The sequence below is a fragment of the Pleurodeles waltl genome, chromosome 1_2 (assembly GCF_031143425.1).
Source record: "Pleurodeles waltl isolate 20211129_DDA chromosome 1_2, aPleWal1.hap1.20221129, whole genome shotgun sequence".
NCBI lineage: Eukaryota > Metazoa > Chordata > Amphibia > Caudata > Salamandridae > Pleurodeles > Pleurodeles waltl.
The window spans coordinates 1,195,051,691-1,195,070,439 of NC_090437.1; the positions used below are offsets into that span (position 1 = coordinate 1,195,051,691).

At 45.2% G+C, this 18,749-nt stretch overlaps 1 protein-coding gene across 1 annotated transcript in view; it reads left to right on the forward strand.

The window, feature by feature from the left end:
- The window catches only part of MFSD10 (major facilitator superfamily domain containing 10), a 172,558-nt gene that overhangs the window by 38,363 nt on the left and 115,446 nt on the right, over nt 1-18,749 (forward strand). The window contains exon 3 of the mRNA XM_069203516.1: nt 4,444-4,540. Coding sequence (XP_069059617.1) covers nt 4,444-4,540 — 97 coding nt within the window. The remainder of the gene's footprint in view (nt 1-4,443; nt 4,541-18,749) is intronic.

Genomic DNA, 18,749 nt, shown 5'->3' on the forward strand with positions numbered 1-18,749 from the left:
AAGGTTGATGGTTTTGTAAGACTTGCCAGCACTGGTTTCAGCAACTAGAAAATTAGTAACGTAAGTTATATCGGCTGAAATGGGATCGAGATTCCTTCCCATACACCAGCTTGACCAAAGAGACCAGGCGGAACTATACGCCTTTCTGGTACCTGGGGCCCAGGCTTTGTCAATGAAGCCTGAAGCCTCTGCCGAAATAGGAATGGCAGGTTGGGATGACCTGACACCTTCCAAGTTTAAAGTGTGAGAGAATTGTTGAGCACTAGGGAGTGTAGCTGACCTAAGTGATCCAGAAGGAGGGAATGAAAAGACGGAAGCAGGACTGAGAAGTCAATTGCGAGCTCTAGGAGGGGAGGAAACACTCTTGTGATTGCTGGAAAGGAACTACTATTACCAACGTCTCTTTCTGACGTCTGACTTGGGCGAGAGCTCTAGTGATCATAAGAAAAGGAGGGAAAGCATAACTGAACTGACCGAAGTTCACCAGTCCTGAAGAAAAGCGTCTGAGGCCAAAGCCAAAGGAACCGTCCGCCAGCTGAAAAACCAAGATAATTGTGTGTTCAGGCGAGAGGCAACGAGGTCTTTACCGAAGGGACCTCATTTGTGGAGGATAGATTGAAACACCAAGGAATGGAGTTTCCAGTCGCTGAAATCCCTGAGGAAACTGGAGTGCCAGTCTGCAGTATTCATTGAGACTGCCTGGTAGATATTCTGCTGTGAGTAAACAAAACTCCCATAGACGTTTTGCGTGATCCGCCAAGCCAAGAGTTTTAATCTGGTGCCCCCTAAATTGTTTATGTAGCAGACAGCTGATACATTGTCCATGCGGAGGCGGATGGTACACTGAACCTTGTCCTTTGCCAGGCTTTTGATTGCAAAGGAGCCCGCAAACATCTCTAAATAATTGATATGCACTTTTGACTCCTATACAGACCAAGAACCTCCAGTTGAGATTGGACCACAACGGGCAACGCAACGTGTTAGGCTTGCATCTGATTCTAACACAAGATCTGGGGCTGATGCAAAAATAGTTCTGCCATTCCAGGCGTCCAAATGGTCTATCCACCATTGAAGCGCCGAACGGGATTCGTGGTCTAAATTGATCACATCTGAATATGCAAGGCCCATTCTGAGATGATGAATTGTTAACCGCTGAAGGGCTTGATAATGAAGTGGACCGGGAAGGAAAGCCTGAATCGAAGAAGAGAGGAGCCCTACGATTCTGGCTAGGGATCTGAGTGAAATCTGAGTACTGCAGCGTCTTCGTGAGATTTCTGCCTCAATAGTTTTTACTTTTGATGAAGAGTAGTAGAAGAGGAATGTACCACAAGACCTAAAAACTTTATTCTTTGAGTAGGGATTGTAACAGATTTTTCTTTGACTATGAAACCTAACTGGGACAGAAGGAAGCACGTAATCTGGAGATGAGAGAGCAGAGAATGGTGATTCTGGTTCATTAAAAGAATGTCGTCCAAATATATTATTAACCTCATGCCTAGGGATCTGAGATGCGCTGCTACTGGTTTCATTATCTTTGTGAAGCACCAAGGTGCTGATGAAAGGCCGAACGGAAGGGAAGAAAACTGGTAAGTTTTTCCCTGCCACTGAAATTGGAGAAACTCTCTGAGGTCTGCATGAATTGGAACGGAAAGGTATGCGTCCTGCAGACCCAAGCGGACCATGAAATTGAATTGGAGAAGAATGTCTCATAGGTGCAGTATTGTTTCCATCTTGAAGTGCTGATCGACTACGAACTGGTTGAAAGCTCTTAAATTGATCACTAGTCTAAGTTTTCTGTTTTTCTTCTGTACTAGAAAGAGGGAACTTAGAAAACCTGAAGGGTCTGGAAGGGTGGGTTGGATGGCGTTTTTTGAAAGAAGAGAATGGATTCCCTCTGAAAAGAGTTTGGACATCTTGGTTGCAAAGCGAGGAGGGGGAGAAAAAAACCTCTGAAACGGAGTAGAGTAGAATCCTATTAAATATCCTTGTATTGTGTTCAGCACCCACAGGTCTGCTGTTATTGTTTGCCATTCTGCTAAAAACAATTGAAGATGACCCCCTACTGGAGGAAGGCCAGAAACAGGACCTACCCTGCAAATTGTTGTTCCTGAAGCCGCGTTGTCCTTGACCCCAGTAACCTCTGCCTCTTGAGGGTAGAATTGGGTTTTAAAAGCTTGCGTTCCATATGAAGGGTTGAAGGAGCCTCTAAATCCTTGCGAATGAAAGGAAAGGCCAGTAAAGCGGCTCCTGCCTGTACCGGCCCTTGCAAAAACACTTTGGTTGATGACTTTTTTTAGGGATTGTAGCGCTTTGTCAATAGATGCAAACGTGGAGACGTATTTGCCAAGATCCTTAATAAAAGAGTCTCCAAAAAGGAGTCCGTCCGCTTTGATGCCAGGATCAAGGGTTGCTAAGTTAGCTAATTTGGGATCTAGCTTTAATAGAAGACATTTTCTTCTCTCAAGTGTGATGGCAACTTTCGCGATTCCCAGGAGACAAAAGCCCTCTGAACCCATAGAGAAAAGTTTAATGAATCAATGTTTGGATTTTCTATTCTGGCTGACTCCTCCATATCAAAAATACAGGACAAAGGACCCACCAAATCCAGTAATTTGTCCTGGCAGTTAGACCAGGCCTTATCCACCCTTTTACGGGTATCATTTCCGAATTTCGAAAAGAATGTAAGTAGAGGTTGGTCTATGGAAGGAGTGGAGGTAATGTTGGAAAATAATGAGGGTCTAGGGCACTCAGATTTTAATTTAGCCTTTGTCTGTTTATCTAGTGGAAGTCTTAACCTGGAAGTGATGTAATCACCCACATGGGAAGAAGGAAACCATTCTGTTGAGTTGGGATGGTGAAGTAGGGAAGGGTCAAACATGGGATTACCGTCAGAGTCTAGGACAGTTTTGGCTGCAAATGGATTAGTAGAAGAAAAATCGAATCTAGATTTTTTAGGGGGAGGAAGACGGATCCTGAGATCCCCAAATATCTGAATTATCATCGATATCACCAGTGTCACCCAAAGGGATGTGTAAAATCACAATCTTTTTAGGCGCTTAATAAATGTTTAGTCTCGGACTTGCATTTTGAATGGGTAGTTGCAGAATTCCCCTCCTTAGGAGGCCTAGGAGGATTTACGTCCTCAATCTGGGGTGAAGAAGCTTTACCAGTCAATGCGGCGCCAGTAGGGGTGACCTTAATATGGGATTTGAGAGATTACATAGCTTTGAACCTAGGTTTTCTGCTATCACCCGCAGAATGGGACAGTAAAGATTTTGTTACCATACTCTTAACAGAGGTTTTCAGTTTTTTTGCAATCTTTTCAATAAAGGCTGTAATGGCCTGTTCCACAGAATTATGAATGTAGGCACTAAAGTCCTGATCAAAAACATCATCCTCGTTATTTGTGGCTTCAACTAGTGGAGAACTGTCCAATTCCATGTTGGGAATAATAAGAAACCACTTTTTTGGGGTATGGAGAGGGTTAAACCCTTGAGGGGGAAGAACTGAGTGAAAGCACATGCCCCACAGGGCCTGAACAGTTCTGTCAGAAAAACGGAAGGTCAGGCGGCAGCGTCTCAAGCCGCTCCTCCTGTGAAACGACGGAGCGGAGGGCCGAAAAAAGAAACGCAAGTCAGGAAAAAAGGAGAGGAACTGCGAGAAGCGGTGTTGCCCAAAACAGAGAAACAAATGGCTGAGCAACAGTCTGGGACAGTTGCGAGATGTAACGCGAAGCAACCGTTAAGCCTTTAGTGAAGATTGGAAAGCGCATGCGAGCTGCACAAGGAGGAGCGCCCTAATATTAAAGGCAAATGAAGTGAAGTGGTGCACAACCTAGCATAAGCATATTAACAAGAAAAATACAGTAATATTAACAAGCAGGTAAAGATGTGAATAAGTCCTTATCTTGACTGCGAGCAGCAAGAAAAGAGGGCTGGTCGCAGTCAAGTATGGTGATTATACTATACCTGTTTTTGTGATTGTTTCTTACGATAGGTTTTGCATTCCGATTGGCTATCTGTACTCTAGCCTTTATGGGAATTGTAGTTTTCTTAACTGCTGCTATTAAAATAAAGCAAGATTGGAGAAGCATAATAAGAGCCTCTGGTATTGACATAAAATGGATCTCGCCTCATGATGAACAGCACACATTGCATGAAATAATTGAATTCATTTACTACCATTCCTGGACTCCATGCAGTATTACATTGTTGATCAGTTGAAGTTATGAATATTTGATTAATCGACATACAACACTTCTGGTAGGCATTTAACTCCAGGAAAACCTTTTCAATAAAGTTGAGAAATGTACATCTTTTGATAAAATGAAAACCTGATTTCAGGAGTATTGTGCCTCTGTAAGTTTGCTTAAACATTCTTTTATCATGACAAAGAATGTTCCAAGAATCAACTTCTCCAAACGTTTGATTTCTCTCTCCACAGGACAGCTTCTTCCAGTCTCTACAGAACACAGTAGACTGGTTTGCATCTACAGTAGGGGTGCCCCAGGAGAGGCGGTATAACTCTGTCTTGCTTGGAGGTAGGATTTTTTTTTTTTTTTTTTGTGTGACTAGTATCGACTGTGAATCTGTTTACTGCTGAGTGCAGCAAATGATGAATCTGCAACCTTCTCTTCGAGCGATTTGGCTGAGAAAATATTAGTGTCTTGCTTTCTTTTGTACAGCATTCACCTTCTACCCTTCCAAGCTCAACAGACTGTAACTTTTTAGGCTGTGTTGTCGCCTACTTATTTAACTACTTTTGCCACTCAGATTACTTATTTACATAATTGGTCTACTTAACTAAAAATGCATAAGAAACATTAAATTGTGAGTAATTTAGGCTGTCTAGACTTGGTGATTCGCGCCAGAGTTCTCTCGAAAAAGTACATACCTAGAATGACTGTTGTGGAAGGAATCCATCACTATTCCCCTTCAGTTATGCCCCAATCTACAGTTTTTGATTCTGTTCTGTGGGCAATGGGATGCTCTTGCTAACTTAGTGGCTGATTATCTAAAGGAAACATCCTCCCTGAAACACTTTCAGTATTTATAGACGTATTATTTAGGCATGAGTAAAATATGCTTCATTCTCAAAACTAACTATTAGTGCAAATCAAATGAGTAAGTGTCAAATGCTCATCAATAAAATAGACTTTTGAAAGTTGGTACCTACAAGGAAGTTCCACTGGCAGGTAATGAAAGTGATAATCTGCACTCAAAAAGAGGACATTCCAATAAATGTTTCTTGATCTGCAGGGCAGTACCACATGATTTGACAAAATGTTTCCTCATTATAAAACGCTCCAGATTCATCCTGGTGTAGTGAACCTTGGCAAATCTGCAGAAACGCTTGTGTGTTGTTTTTTCTTTTTTAGTACCACCCCATAACAATAGCAACTGTTGTAATTAAAGGAAAGAAACTTTCTTATTCACTTTCCGCTTCACCCTCTGTAAGCCCTATTGCATAATGCTTGTAGCAGGGGCTGTCGCCAAAACTTTAATTACAATAATTCTCATACATTTGCATGAATAATTTGTCTGAAAAGCAGGAAAGTGCACTTTAAAGTGCAGGTAGGCGTAATCCTAAATTACTTGTAGCGAATCCGAGCACCTGGAAAGATTAAATAACGATAATCACTACAGCATCAAATTCGACTGTCAAAATCGTTAACTCCCTGAATTGACCAAGGCTTTCACAGGCTATGCTTCGATCGTATGAGGTGTAATGTTTGATCGAAGCAATATGTGTAAATGCTATAGCATATGATCCAACGGGGACTAAGTAATTAGACCGATTCTGGGTCAATGTGGGTCCCCATGTTTGAAGTGTTTCACATATAAATACATTACAGCCTATGATTTGGATGAAATTATATTCTGTACATGTACTTTTCTTTAAGTCGCTCCTAACATCAGGAAAGCTGTCTAAGAAGTGCTCCACAAAGGGTGAAAGATGTGTCAACTAATAATCTTATTGAATTGTGTGAAATGAAAATAAGCCACGTACAAAAAAAAAGAAGCTATCTCATTTATCCACAAATGTGTTTTGCAACCAGCATTAAAAATCCTTATAGAAAGTGGTATTAAGCAGACATAATTTGAGGTGTTTCCTGCCTTCCCATTTTTCATATTGCTTTGACAAAACCCTGGGACAAGACTAAAACCCAGAGTAAGTAGCATTACACACCAGCTGATTACATTACAAGAGAATGCACCCTCTTACAATGGCCAGTGTTTATTTCCACCCTTACACCAGCTAGTATTTGTTCATTAAAGTTTGACCAAGTTGTTTTCTTTGTTTTTGGTTGTGGCAAGAACATCATTTGTTTTTGCACACAGTGCAAATATAGGTATCTCAAGATGGGGAAGCATTTGGTATGCAATCTGTTTCTTCTACTCAACCGCAGTATATTGGGGTTTGAATCTTATGCGGTTTTCTAGCCTAAAATGGTTTTGAGTCCTTATTTGCAGCAAAGTACATCAGGAGTAACTCCAGGCAGTTTTTATAAATAGGATTGTCTATACCTCCTTTATTAAAAAAATAGTGAAGTATTTCTCTTTTGAGAAGGTAAAACCCCTAAACTTCCCTTTTTAGGCCAAGCCTATCAAACAACACAGCTGTCTGGCTGCAAAATACATATCGTGGGTCTTACTTAAAACATAGAGGATGATGGAGCCCGACCAGTGGCCACTGTTGATTAGCCTTACTGTCACGCTTATTTGTCTGCTTTTTAGGTCGAGCCTAGGCAGCGCGCATGCAATGTCTTTGACATGCAGTAATCTACTTCTTTTAGCTGCGCCCATCTCATGCCCATCACTTGCATTCCTTCCTTTACCTACGAAATCACGGGAATTTCTAATGGCTAGCAAAGGTTTACGTTTGTCTCGCCTTGATGCTGCTTTGTTACGCCTTGCAGACTGACCCTGTTACATGGATTATTGCACCCTTGGCCAGATACCTTAGCGTGGTGCACTACTTTTTTCTTTCGGGCATGCCACGGTTTGTTTGTGGTGCCTGCACCCAAAGGCTGCTTGCTGGTTTATTTTGCCTCTCCACTTCGCGCTCCCTGTCTGTATGTTGTTTCTTCCGATTCATTGTTTTTGGGCATGCCGCTGTTTCTTTGTGGTGTCTGCACCCAAAGGCTGCAAGCTGGAGGGTGAAAGGGATGTCTTTTTTATTTATCTGTTTATATATTTATGTTCCATATAGTGCGAACCCTGAGCCCGCTGTCGGCCCTTCTAAAGTAAGGGGCGGACGGTTGCTGTATCCCTTCCCCCTCAGTGGTAAAACTGGATTATAAAAAAATATATATTTCTATATATAATCTTTCGTTTACCTCTTTCAACAGGTCCCCTGCATGGGTCTGTCACAGCACGGGTGCTTGTTTACTTTAAGGTGGACTCCTGCTCCCCTGTCTCAGAGCACGTGTGTGCCGACACTGTGTGCAAGCAGCCCCCGCGGCTCCTACCTCTGTCACACCATGCGCCTGGAAGCCCCTCAGCCCATAGCTCCTTCGTGTCACAAGTGTGCAGCCGGGTCCAAACTAGGGTTCTATCCCGGTCACAGGGTGTTCACGTCTGAGCGGAGGAGTCCCTTTGTCGAGGTCTCCGTATGCAGCGTTGTGCCACGCATGTAGCGCTTTCATGCCTCCCGCCGTGGCCTCGGGGTGCTTTCCAGCAGTTGGGCGAGTGATTACTACGCCTGTGCTGCAGGGGTGGCTGAGTTTTGCTGCCCTGCGTGGGCTCTGCGGCTGCCCAGAATGGCTGTGGTTCGCCTTCTCTGTAGACTTTATATTGGAGCCATCGGACCTCCAATCCCCCACAGCCTGTCTTGGCTGTCCCCAGTGAGAAGCAACGTTCTCGATCTCGTATACAGCTATATAAATTAATATTCCTACAATACGATTCCTATTTATCCTTGTTACTAAATGAGTTTGAACTCCCTGTGAACCAGTTTTTCACTCCCTTCTATCACTCCTTTCTTATTTGTCTAGTTTTGCTTCTTTCAGTCTCGCTTTGAGGTTTACCCCCAAATGTGCCCAGCTTTGGCAGCAAGCTGGGGCATGAACTGATAAAGTGACTCCCCTTAGAAGCACCCCGTCTGGTTTGAAGTGTGGCAGGGTCGCTGTTTAGTGCAAGCCCTCTGGAGTGAGACTACGGGTGGAATCACCGGGACCCCAGTGAGACTACGGGTGGAATCACCGGGACCCCAGTGAGACTACGGGTGGAATCACTTGGGATCCCAGTGAGACTACGGGTGGAATCACTTGGGATCCCAGTGAGACTACGGGTGGAATCACCGGGACCCCAGTGAGACTACGGGTGGAATCACCGGGACCCCAGTGAGACTACGGGTGGAATCACCGGGACCCCAGTGAGACTACGGGTGGAATCACCGGGACCCCAGTGAGACTACGGGTGGAATCACCGGGACCCCAGTGAGACTACGGGTGGAATCACCGGGACCCCAGTGAGACTACGGGTGGAATCACTTGGGATCCCAGTGAGACTACGGGTGGAATCACTTGGGATCCCAGTGAGACTACGGGTGGAATCACCGGGACCCCAGTGAGACTACGGGTGGAATCACCGGGACCCTAGTGAGACTACGGGTGGAATCACCGGGACCCCAGTCGCAGTTTGGAAGGCATTTGTGTCACTGTGCCACGCAAGTGTGAATAAGCATCTCTTCAAGGGGAGACATGATTTCACAGGTGCCACAGTCCTCACTGAATTGCTGTAGTGACTTTTAGGAAATATGAGTTTCTCCCACCCCAGATTGCCCCCTTATTAGATGGTTTATTGTTTAGTTCGAATAAACCATAATAACTTGCTAGAAATGCAACTGCTACCAGCTAAGGCATTTCTCTGAATGTATTCGGCCTTCAGGGGAGGGGGTTCTCCCCAAGAAATGTGTTGCAATTTCCTGTTGTTAAATTACCTAAGCAGGGGGGTCATATGGTGCAGTTTACGGTAATTTTATGTGAATTCGTCAGTTAAAGCATGACATCTTTTTGATGGTAGAATGTCGGCAATTATGGTTGCACTCCCCTGTTACATCTTTATCAAAGGGCCCCACAGAGCTGGCAGCCGATAGATCAGCACTGGCTGTGAGGAATGTGTTTAAAAACACTTTGTAGTTGTCTGAGATTTGTTGGTAACTCTTACTGCTCAAGGATGTCTCGGTGATCTCTTCATTGGTTCATTCCACAGCATCCTTAGAAGCAGCAGAATGTCTTGGCTGAATCTGAAGGCTGTAGTGTTACTGCAGAAAAGCTGTAGCCTACTGCCTAAAAGAGTTGGTAATTGCAGGAGTCTCCTCTTCAGCTCTTGTGGTAGACAAGAGCCTGTCTCCTAAAAGCAGCCTGGACCACTTTTAATTGTTCCAGCACAATAGGACCACCATCAAAATGGTCAGCACGACGTGCTCTCTCTGTCTAGGTCACCTCTGGGTCCCCACACTAGGCTGGGGGTCCAAAATAGTAATAATATAACTATAATAAGTAGTGGCACTATTTTCATTTTTTGCTGCAAATAGAGGAAGAAGGTAAATGGAAGTGCTTTCATTATATACAGGGCCACTGGAATTATGTGGCAGAGAGGGCCAAATTATGCGGCAAGGTTGAACAATTTATGTAGCAAGAAAAGTCCAGTCATGCATTTACAACACCAATAACTCAAGCAAATGCGAGTCCTATTGCATTGCAAATGCTTGTTATTTGATGCTTGCCGCATCCATTTTGTCTGTCTCTCCCCTGGAGCATTGCCAATTTAGTTGTGTCCAGCTCTCTTTTATGGATTTTTTTCTTTTTTTTCCACCACTTCATCAAAACGCATGCGCTTTCTAGCTGTTTCCAGTGTGCATTTTCCTTCCCAACTCTCCGTTTTGTTCTCTCCAAGCTCGTGTAAGTCTCTGGACACCTTCATTATCTCGCTAAAGCAAAACACTCAAATGCTTAACTTCCCTAACTTGCGAGGGGGTGTAACATTTTCCCTGCCCGGGGAATGCAGCTGCTCCATGCGTCAGCTGCTCTGTTCTTTCACTGTTTACAGAGCAAGCTTTCCTGGGAAGTGATGAGATCAGCTCAGCTGAGAAGTGAGAACACGCTTCGGCAGTGGCACATCAACAGCCTCACATTGCAGTCAAGTCAGGAAATGCCTCGGGCTTCTTTATTTTGGGAGAAAATCTGCCTACATGTTTCCCACTTTATACTACATGTATATTTGACCTGGATGAGGTGTAATCGATGTGTACTGCAGGATGTACCACAAAGAAATATGCACCACTCACACCTGAGAATGATTTGTTTCCCAGTGTGTTTCCTGTTGGCTTTCTACTGCTTGGTTACTGCTTTCTGGGGCTGGAAACCCTGTTTACCCGGGGGCACAGTAAAACCAGGTATTAGAAACAGGTCTGCCAACACATAATGGCAAACAGTGGAAAACCAGACAATACTTGTGTAAACCACTCAGATCTTGCTTTTAACACACTTTATTGGATTCATAGTAACAAGGCACATTCATACATACCCCTCAGGTCAATTTCGAGTATTTAACTTCACACATGCAAAGCGTGGTACCCATGTTTATCTCCGGCATCCATCAATATACAGCATGAAAGCCAACCAGCCGTAAACAATAATAATACTTTTTCTGATGGAACTGCAGAAAGAAAATGATCAACCCTCCCTCCGCCCCCACAGTTGCATCTATAGTAATCTTGCAGTAGTGGTGTAGGTGCTTCTCTAGTGCCTCCGAGTAAAAACCATATCATGTCTGGTAACATATATGATGAGTCTCGCCCGGGATGGGCGCGGTACCCAGTAGGATATTCTCTTGTGAAGGAAAGGGGGCCAAACCATTCCCTAGTCCTACAGCGGATTATTATGTATCTTCCCCCTGCCCAAGTCGAGGCCCTGGAGGTCCGCTACCAAAGCCTGCTACGCCCGGGCCATCTCCGTGGTGCCTGTACCACTCCTAGCCTCCTTAACAGTACCCTGCCCTCACATGCCACCCACTTGTCCAGTTCTTTACGCCATTCCAGTATACCGGGTCCTCCGGAGGATTTCCGGTTTCTCGCAGTTTCCTTCTTTGCTATGAGAAATGCCAGATCCTGAAATCTGCGAGTGGCTTTAGTTGTGGGGGTGTGCGGAAACCAGCTCAAGAGGCAGTGCCCTGGTACACATGGATCTTCTTTGCTCAGAACAGTCTTCAGTATCTCTGTATCTCCTCCCAATAGTGGTGCAGTTAGGGGTTGGACCATAGCATATAAGCAGGCCCGCCCCCACCTCCCCACATCTGGGACAGTTCACATCCACTACCTGAAAGTAACGCTGAATGTGTTCCGAGGTCAGATATGCACTGTGTAAAATATAGAAACTGATCAATTTAAAGCAAGCTTTTCTAGATACTCAGGGGGTCCTGTCAAGAATGAAGGCACAGGCCGCCTCCAAAATCGGTGTCCCCTGGTCTCCCTCCCAGCTATTCCTCGGCTTCTCTAAAGGGTGACATAGGTCTTCTCCAGTGGCTCTGTATAAGCAGGTGACAACTTTAACTGTGGTAGAGGAAAGTGACCGACCTGTGTAGGAGGAAGGGTCCCTGCAGGAGATCAAATTCAGCCCGAAAGTTCTTGAAAGGAAGTAATTCCCCTGCTTTGTAAAGCTTGCCAGGTGTAGTGCCCCCCCCCACAGTCACCCATTCCTCTAGTCTCCCCGGTTCTCTTCTCGCCCCCCCCCCATGTGGGAGTTCGCTTAGCATGGTAAGAGGCAAACCTGGGAATTTGGGCTCTTGGTATGGGCTTTCCGCAGGCTGCAGTTCCAACACCTCATTATCACCTGAAATTTGTCCAGCGGTGAAATGCGTCTCACCCAGAACAGTGTCCTCACAAGGTCCAACAGTGTAGTTACGAACTGGCTTAGAACCCTGTCAGGCCTCTGACGGCCAGTTAGCCATTACACGAAAAACTGAAGCTGGGCAGCTAAGTAACACACCTCAGAGTCCGCCGTCGCCAGTCCCACCCTCTGATGTAGGGCATTGAACCATAGTCAGAGCTACCCATTTGTTGACCGATCGCCAAGTAAAAGCAACAAGCAAAAAGTCTAACTCTCTAAACAACGCCCTAGGTATCCACACTGGAAGAGTCCCAAAAAAGTATAGGAGGCGGGGTAGAGCAATCATCTTTAATAATGCTATTCTGCCCATCACTGAAAGTGGTAGTGTTTTCCAAAAATGTATATTTGATTTAAGGGATCTTATGGCCCCAACCACATGCCCTTCTAGTAGATCAGTCCGGTCATGGTATATCTTAACACCCAAGTAATGCAAACTTCTGGGAGCCCACTGCAAGGGAGCTAATACTATTTATCTGGAGCCGCTGGAAACAAACACAATTTCACTAGTTCACCTCGTAAGTCTCAAAAAGGACCCAAGGCTCTCCACCATGGTCTTAGAGCAGACTAAATCGTTACTTGTGTCCCTCAGAAAGATCAGGAGATCGTCTGCACAGAGAGCTATCCTGTGCTAATGTCTATCAATACTCAGTCCATGACAATTTGTTCCCAATCGTGCCCGGGCAGCCAGGGGGAAAAGCAGTGGTGACAAGAGGCACCCCTGCTGTGTTCCTCGCCCCACATGATAGCTGTGCGATATTACTCTGCTTGTTGGAACCCTAGTAGTTGGGTCTGTGTAAAGCAATCTGGGCCATGCTAGTAACCCGTCACCTAGCTGTATTAGCGCTATCACCTCATACAAGTAACCCCATTCCAGGCTGTCAAAGGCCTTCTCAATAGCAACAGCGAAAATTGCTGCATTCACTTGGTCGAGATTCCTGTAATCCAGTATTGCCAAAAGGTGTCTAATATTGAGAGCCTGTTCCGACCAGGAATGAAGCAAGCTTGGTCAGGGTGGATAAGTCTGGTCATGTATGGGAGAAGCTGGGTCACCAGAATCTTGCTAAAATCTTATAATCTACATTAAGCATTCAGAGCGGCCGGTATGCTTTGTTATTGCTGGGAGGTTTCCCTGGTTTCACTAAGGGGATATCCACCGCCTCCCACGTGGAAGCAGGCAGGTGTCCTGAGGATCTGGCTTCGTTGTATAGCGTCTCTAGTTTGGGAGCTAGTAGGTGCGAGTAAGTGGCATACAACGCTACAGGGAACCCATTGGTTCCCGGTAGGTAGTGAGTAAGTGGCATACAACGCTACAGGGAACCCATTGGTTCCCGGTGGTCTGGCCTTGATGGCCACCTTTATCTCCTGTTGGATGACATCCCCTCTGAGAACTTTAGCCTCTTCTGCCAAAAGACAAGGAAGGGCCATGGAATCTAGGAAAGCTCTTACTGTTTCCGCATCATGGCAAACTGTACTCATAAAGCTTCAAATAGTACTGGAGAAAGCAGTCATTAATCCCTTTCTGGTTGTACTCCCGGCCTCTCCCCTCCAATTCAATTTCCAGTATATGTGAGCCCAGTTTCGTTGAGTTAGCAACCAGGCTAAGAGCGTACCAGTACAGTCCCTCTCCATATGCATGCGCTCCATATATCCCTTATAGTCAAAATATAGGAGTCTCTCAACTTTGGCTGCCACCTCTTCTTCTTTTTTTTTTTTTAAAGAAGGGTTTGCTGGAAGTTCTGGTTTCTCGGCCCTTGTATTTCCATTTGGCGGAGTTTGTTTTCCGTCTTCAGTACCTCTCTTAATAAGGTTCCCCTTGTACCCACCGATGCAGCCATGCATGGCCTCTCAGCACTACTTTAAAGGCATCCCATTCCAGTTTGGGGGAAGAAGATGTCCCATTGTTATCTGCAAAATATTGCCCTATCGTGAGTCTAATTTCCTCCTTAAATACGTGGTCATCAAGACCGTCCGACCTCAGTCGCCATGTAGGTATTAAGGCCCTTGGGCATGCCCAGTTCAATTGGACAAGGATAGAGTTGTGATCAGATATCATACGAGCCAGATATTCTGTATTGGAGACCCAGTTGTGTATGTCAGGGGAGCACAAGAATGTGTCAAGGCGCACATGCAAGTTGTGTTGGCTAGAAAAGAAGGAATAACCCTGGTTATGCGGGTCGGTTAGTCTCCAAGTTTCCACCAATCCCCAATTTTATTGCCATTCTGAGAAGGCCCGGGCTACTCTGAACATTTGAGAATCTGGAAATGGGTGTGTGTGATGTATCTATGGCCGGGTCAACTACACAATTAAAGTCTTCCCTCCACCAGTGTGGAATGCATAAGGTACTGTGCCAGGGGCCCAACAGGCATGATGGGAACGGTCCCTGGTCCGTGTTGGGTGCATATACATTAACCAATGTCATGTCCCTCCCCTCAAGCCTACCTCGCACCACTACCTAGCGACCTTCAGGGTCAACCAGATGGCTAATGTGCTGGAATGGGGCTCTGGTTCTTATCCATATTAGGATGCCCCTTCCAAAGGCTGAATAGCTAGAAGCCTGGCCCTGTCATCTGCCCTGGAGTGGCAGTCCTTCTTTGGCGGTGAGATGAGTCTCTTGTAGGAATGCTATGTGAATGCCTTGTCTATGCCAAAAGGATAGCACTGTATACCTCTTAGACATTGTATGTGTTCTCCGAATATTCCAGGAGAGGAACTTATAAACCGTTTAGGAGCCATTAGGCGTAAATAGTCTTCAGGCATGGCTTTTCACAGCCCCCCCCCCCTCCCCAGCACCTCTCCGGAGGTCCCAGAAGCTTCAATAGGTTATGCACTGGATGGTGCAACGTAGCAAATTATAAACTCTCAACTAACTCCCATCCCCCAGAACAAGATGGACAAGCCCCTCATCCAAACAAGAATCATTAGAAACAGTATTTGCGGGCACTCCTACAAAACATGCATTAGCAAGGAGGGGTGGGACACAATCGTGCTCCGCTGCACCCAGAAACCCATCCAGTATCTTCAATTTTACGGGATATTGTATCCTCAGGGGGTGCAAATGTGTACGTCAAGGCTCAACCCCGTTTGGGGTCTAATCATAGTTATCTGGCAATCAGGATTGTTCCCAAATAAGTTTTGAATAAAAACAAAGTGCTAGATAATGTAATCTGCCGTTCCTGGTGTGACGTGTGGCATCAGAACAATGGAATTGCTAGATATGCTGGATGCGATGTCAGATTCCGAATCCTCAGACGCTTGCTTTGGCCCAGGAGTCCGCCACCTTCATTGCCCATAATCGTTCAGGTCGGACCTCTTCTCCTGCTGGTACTGCCGGTTTGTGTGGGCTGCTCCTTCTCCGACGAGGCTCACGAGGGTGCAGGCCCTTAAGTGCACTACTGGGGGATGGGTGCGGATGGTGGCCAACCCAGTCCCAGACCTCTTGCGGCGATTGAAAGAATCAGGATCCCTCAGGGGTCACCACTCTGAGTTGAGTCGGAAGCATCATTCCATATTGTATGCCCAGTTGGCGGAGTATTTTCTTGGCCTCAAAAAAGGCTGAGTGACCACTCTCCAGAGAGAAGTCTTGTAAAATGTTTACTCTGCTGTTGTCCACCATTAGGTCTGCCTTGTGGCGGGCCTGGGCCAAAATATAATCTGTCTTTGTAGAAAATGAGTTTTGCCACAAACAGCCGTGGCAGTGCCCCTGGGGCTGGTGGTCGTTCTGGCACTCTGTGAGCCCTCTCTACGGTGAAGAAAGGTGATAGACCCTCCTGAGGTAGTTCTGCTCGAATTAAGTTCTTGAGGTATTCTTTCATATTGTCTCCTTCCGCACGTTCCAGTAGCCCCACCACTCTGATGTTGGTGCGGTACAACCTGTTTTTGGCATCTAAAGCCTGGAGTTCTAAAGCACGGATTTTGGTCTCCATTGTCTTCAACTCTCTTTCCCATATGTGTCTTTTGCTCACAGGAAATGCTTGAGGCAGAAAAATAAGCGCCGGAACTCAAAAATAAGTGCCGGTGCTTAGCACCGGAAACAACAAGCACATATTAAGCACTGGTTATGAGGCCGGCAGGGTCCCACCGTCGTCTGCACTCCTGCTGGCTCTCAGCTGGGTCCCTTCACAGACATGCTGCCGCTTGGTCCCGCTTTCATCAGTGCAGAAACCTGCTTCTATCCGGCCCAGCACGTAATTTGTATAATAATGGCGACGGGCACTACCGGTGGTCGCAGCCCCTTCTCTGTATGGGGACTGCCACGCCAGAAACACCGTCGGTCACAAAGGGAGCACACATCTCTCGCAGACCTCTCTCGTGTGGCACCGCCGTCTCCTCAAGTGCGGTCCACTCAGGGCGCTGCCATTTTAAGCTGCCGGCTTGGCTTGGCTCCAGCCCCGCATGCTGAGTTTTCATTCCCCCCCAGGTCTGCACTGAGGGCCCAGGATGCCACTGGATGGGGCCCGGGTCTGCAGAGCTCCCAAATTGGGCACCAGTGCACAACCCCTTAAAACATTCAGATCTTGTGTCCATTATGAAACAGTAATTTACGTTTTATTTGTACTGGTTGTCCAGATAACAGAAAATGATGTATATTTTTTCAGAAATTATTTTTGGTGATTCAATTGCACACTTTAAGTAATTACCAGCATATACCTTTGGTGCAAGATTGATGAATCTTCCTAAAACTTTCCAAAACAAAGTTCATCCACCTCTGCGCCTTCCTGGAAAGTTTCTGGGTAATCCGTCAAGCTGCGATAATAAAGAAAAATGAGGTGGGGGGACACAGCATGTTTTCCCACATGCAATTTTGAGGAGGATGTTTGAATAAAACAGCTGAATAGAATTGCACCAAATTTGGAATACAGCTAGATCTTTCATCGGAAAACACTTGTTTTTTGATTTGGTGTAAATCTGTTCAGCTGTTTTTGAAAAATAAGGTTAAAAAATTAATGATACCTGGACGGTTGGTCCTGCTGGAGTACAACAGTCTGTTCTGTACTCCCGCAGGATCCAGCGAGGCCCCATAAGATACCGAGAGACTTAGGCCAGTCCTTCTATATGGTCCTGCATGAGTACTGTGGTACCATTTAAAAAAAAAAAAAAAAAAAAAAAAAAAAAAAAAAGTAGGGTGGGAGTCCTTGGGGGTTGCACCAGTGACGCGGCATTGGCTGCTTGCATGAGGTTGACCACAGGCTTTGCTTCCAACCCCCTATGGCGCACCGTTAGGTGAATATGATCTCTGAAATTCGCTGGAAAAAAACCAAAGTGACATTATAGTTAGGTATGGCAATCAGATCTTACTTTACATTAAAAAAACGAAGAAAAAAAAACCCCTAGAAATTAATTGAAAGAAAACGTTCTAGTTAGGCCTTGTAATAATAAAAAAATAACATTGTTTTAAAGTAAACAAAACCCACTGAAATACACAGATTATATTATACTGAGCTAACTATAAATTGTGCCCTCTCTAATCACAGCTTATGACCTCATAGATCATATCAGTCATGCCATTTTAAATGACAAAGACTTTTGGCTAACCCCCCCCCCCAATAGGTGGCCAACACTCCCGCCAAGCACAGCCTTTAACGGTGCAGGGTATGGGATGTCAAACCCTGCTTCCAAGTCCTGCAGGTGAGCAGTCCCCAGTGATCGGCCAGCTGCTCATAGACCTCACTGCACATTCTTCCTTTAAAAAAAAAAAAGTTTTTCGGTCTCATGGGAACCAGTGAGACCTGTATGCTTCTACGGGAGTCCCTTGGGACTACACAAGGGATGGCACTGGCTCCGTGGGTCTCCCAGAGGAGCTTTCAAAATCTTCTGCCAGAGTAGTACAGGACCAGCGGGCTAAAATGTATTTTTTTTTATTCTGGTCCAGTGGTGAGGGGGGTCTTTCTGGTAGCCCCCCATCATATCCCCACCCTCCTACCACACCCCCATCAGAGCCAGGTGGTCAGGGTCCCATGCCCTGCCCACAAATACTGGCTTTAGTTTTGTTTATCAGGAAATGGAAACTTAGGGCCATATGTACGAACACATTTTCCCATAGGCACTGAATGGGCAAATCTGCTTGCTACATCTGGCCCTTAGTCCCTGCCTGCATCCTATAACTGTGGCTGAAACATTTTATTTTATATTTCTAAGACCATTTGGTTCCGTGGGACTGACTCAGCAGACTTAAAAAAAAACAACAAAAAAAAACCTCCCAACCAGTCGTATTGCTCTGTGTTGCTTTTTTTAAATTAATTTGCAGACCAGCAGGACTCCAGTGGGACCAACCATCCAGATATATCTATTTTTTTTAACCCTATTATATATATAAAAATAGCTAAAGAGATTTGCACCAAATCACAATAGCTCACTTTCTGGTCAAAGATCTATCTGTTTGCCAAATTCAGTGTAATTCTGTTCAGTTATGTTTTTCTGTATCGCTATTCAAAAATCTTATGGAAATTACATGGGAAAATTACGTTTTGGGACCCTACATTTTTCTCAGCCCCTGTTTGACAGATCAAACCAAAACTGTCCAGGAGAGAGTAGAGATGGATGACCTTCTTTTTGGAATGTTTTTGTGAAGATTCATGAAATTTTGGCAAAGTTATTACTGAAATAGAAAACTTTCCTCCTATGGAAAATCAGATCTATCTATAACAAACCGTGACGACTCGTGTGGGCGCCCAACAGCTACAACATTAGTATAATAGGAAAGGCATTTTTTTGATTTGCCTATAGTTTTTGGCCATAGATATATTTGCAGGAAGCACAGCAACCTACGTTTTGGCAGGACAAGTGTCTTTAAGGGTTGACCATGGGGGAAAAAAGGTTAAGGGAGTGAGAATAGAATTGTTTTTCCATTTTCAGCTC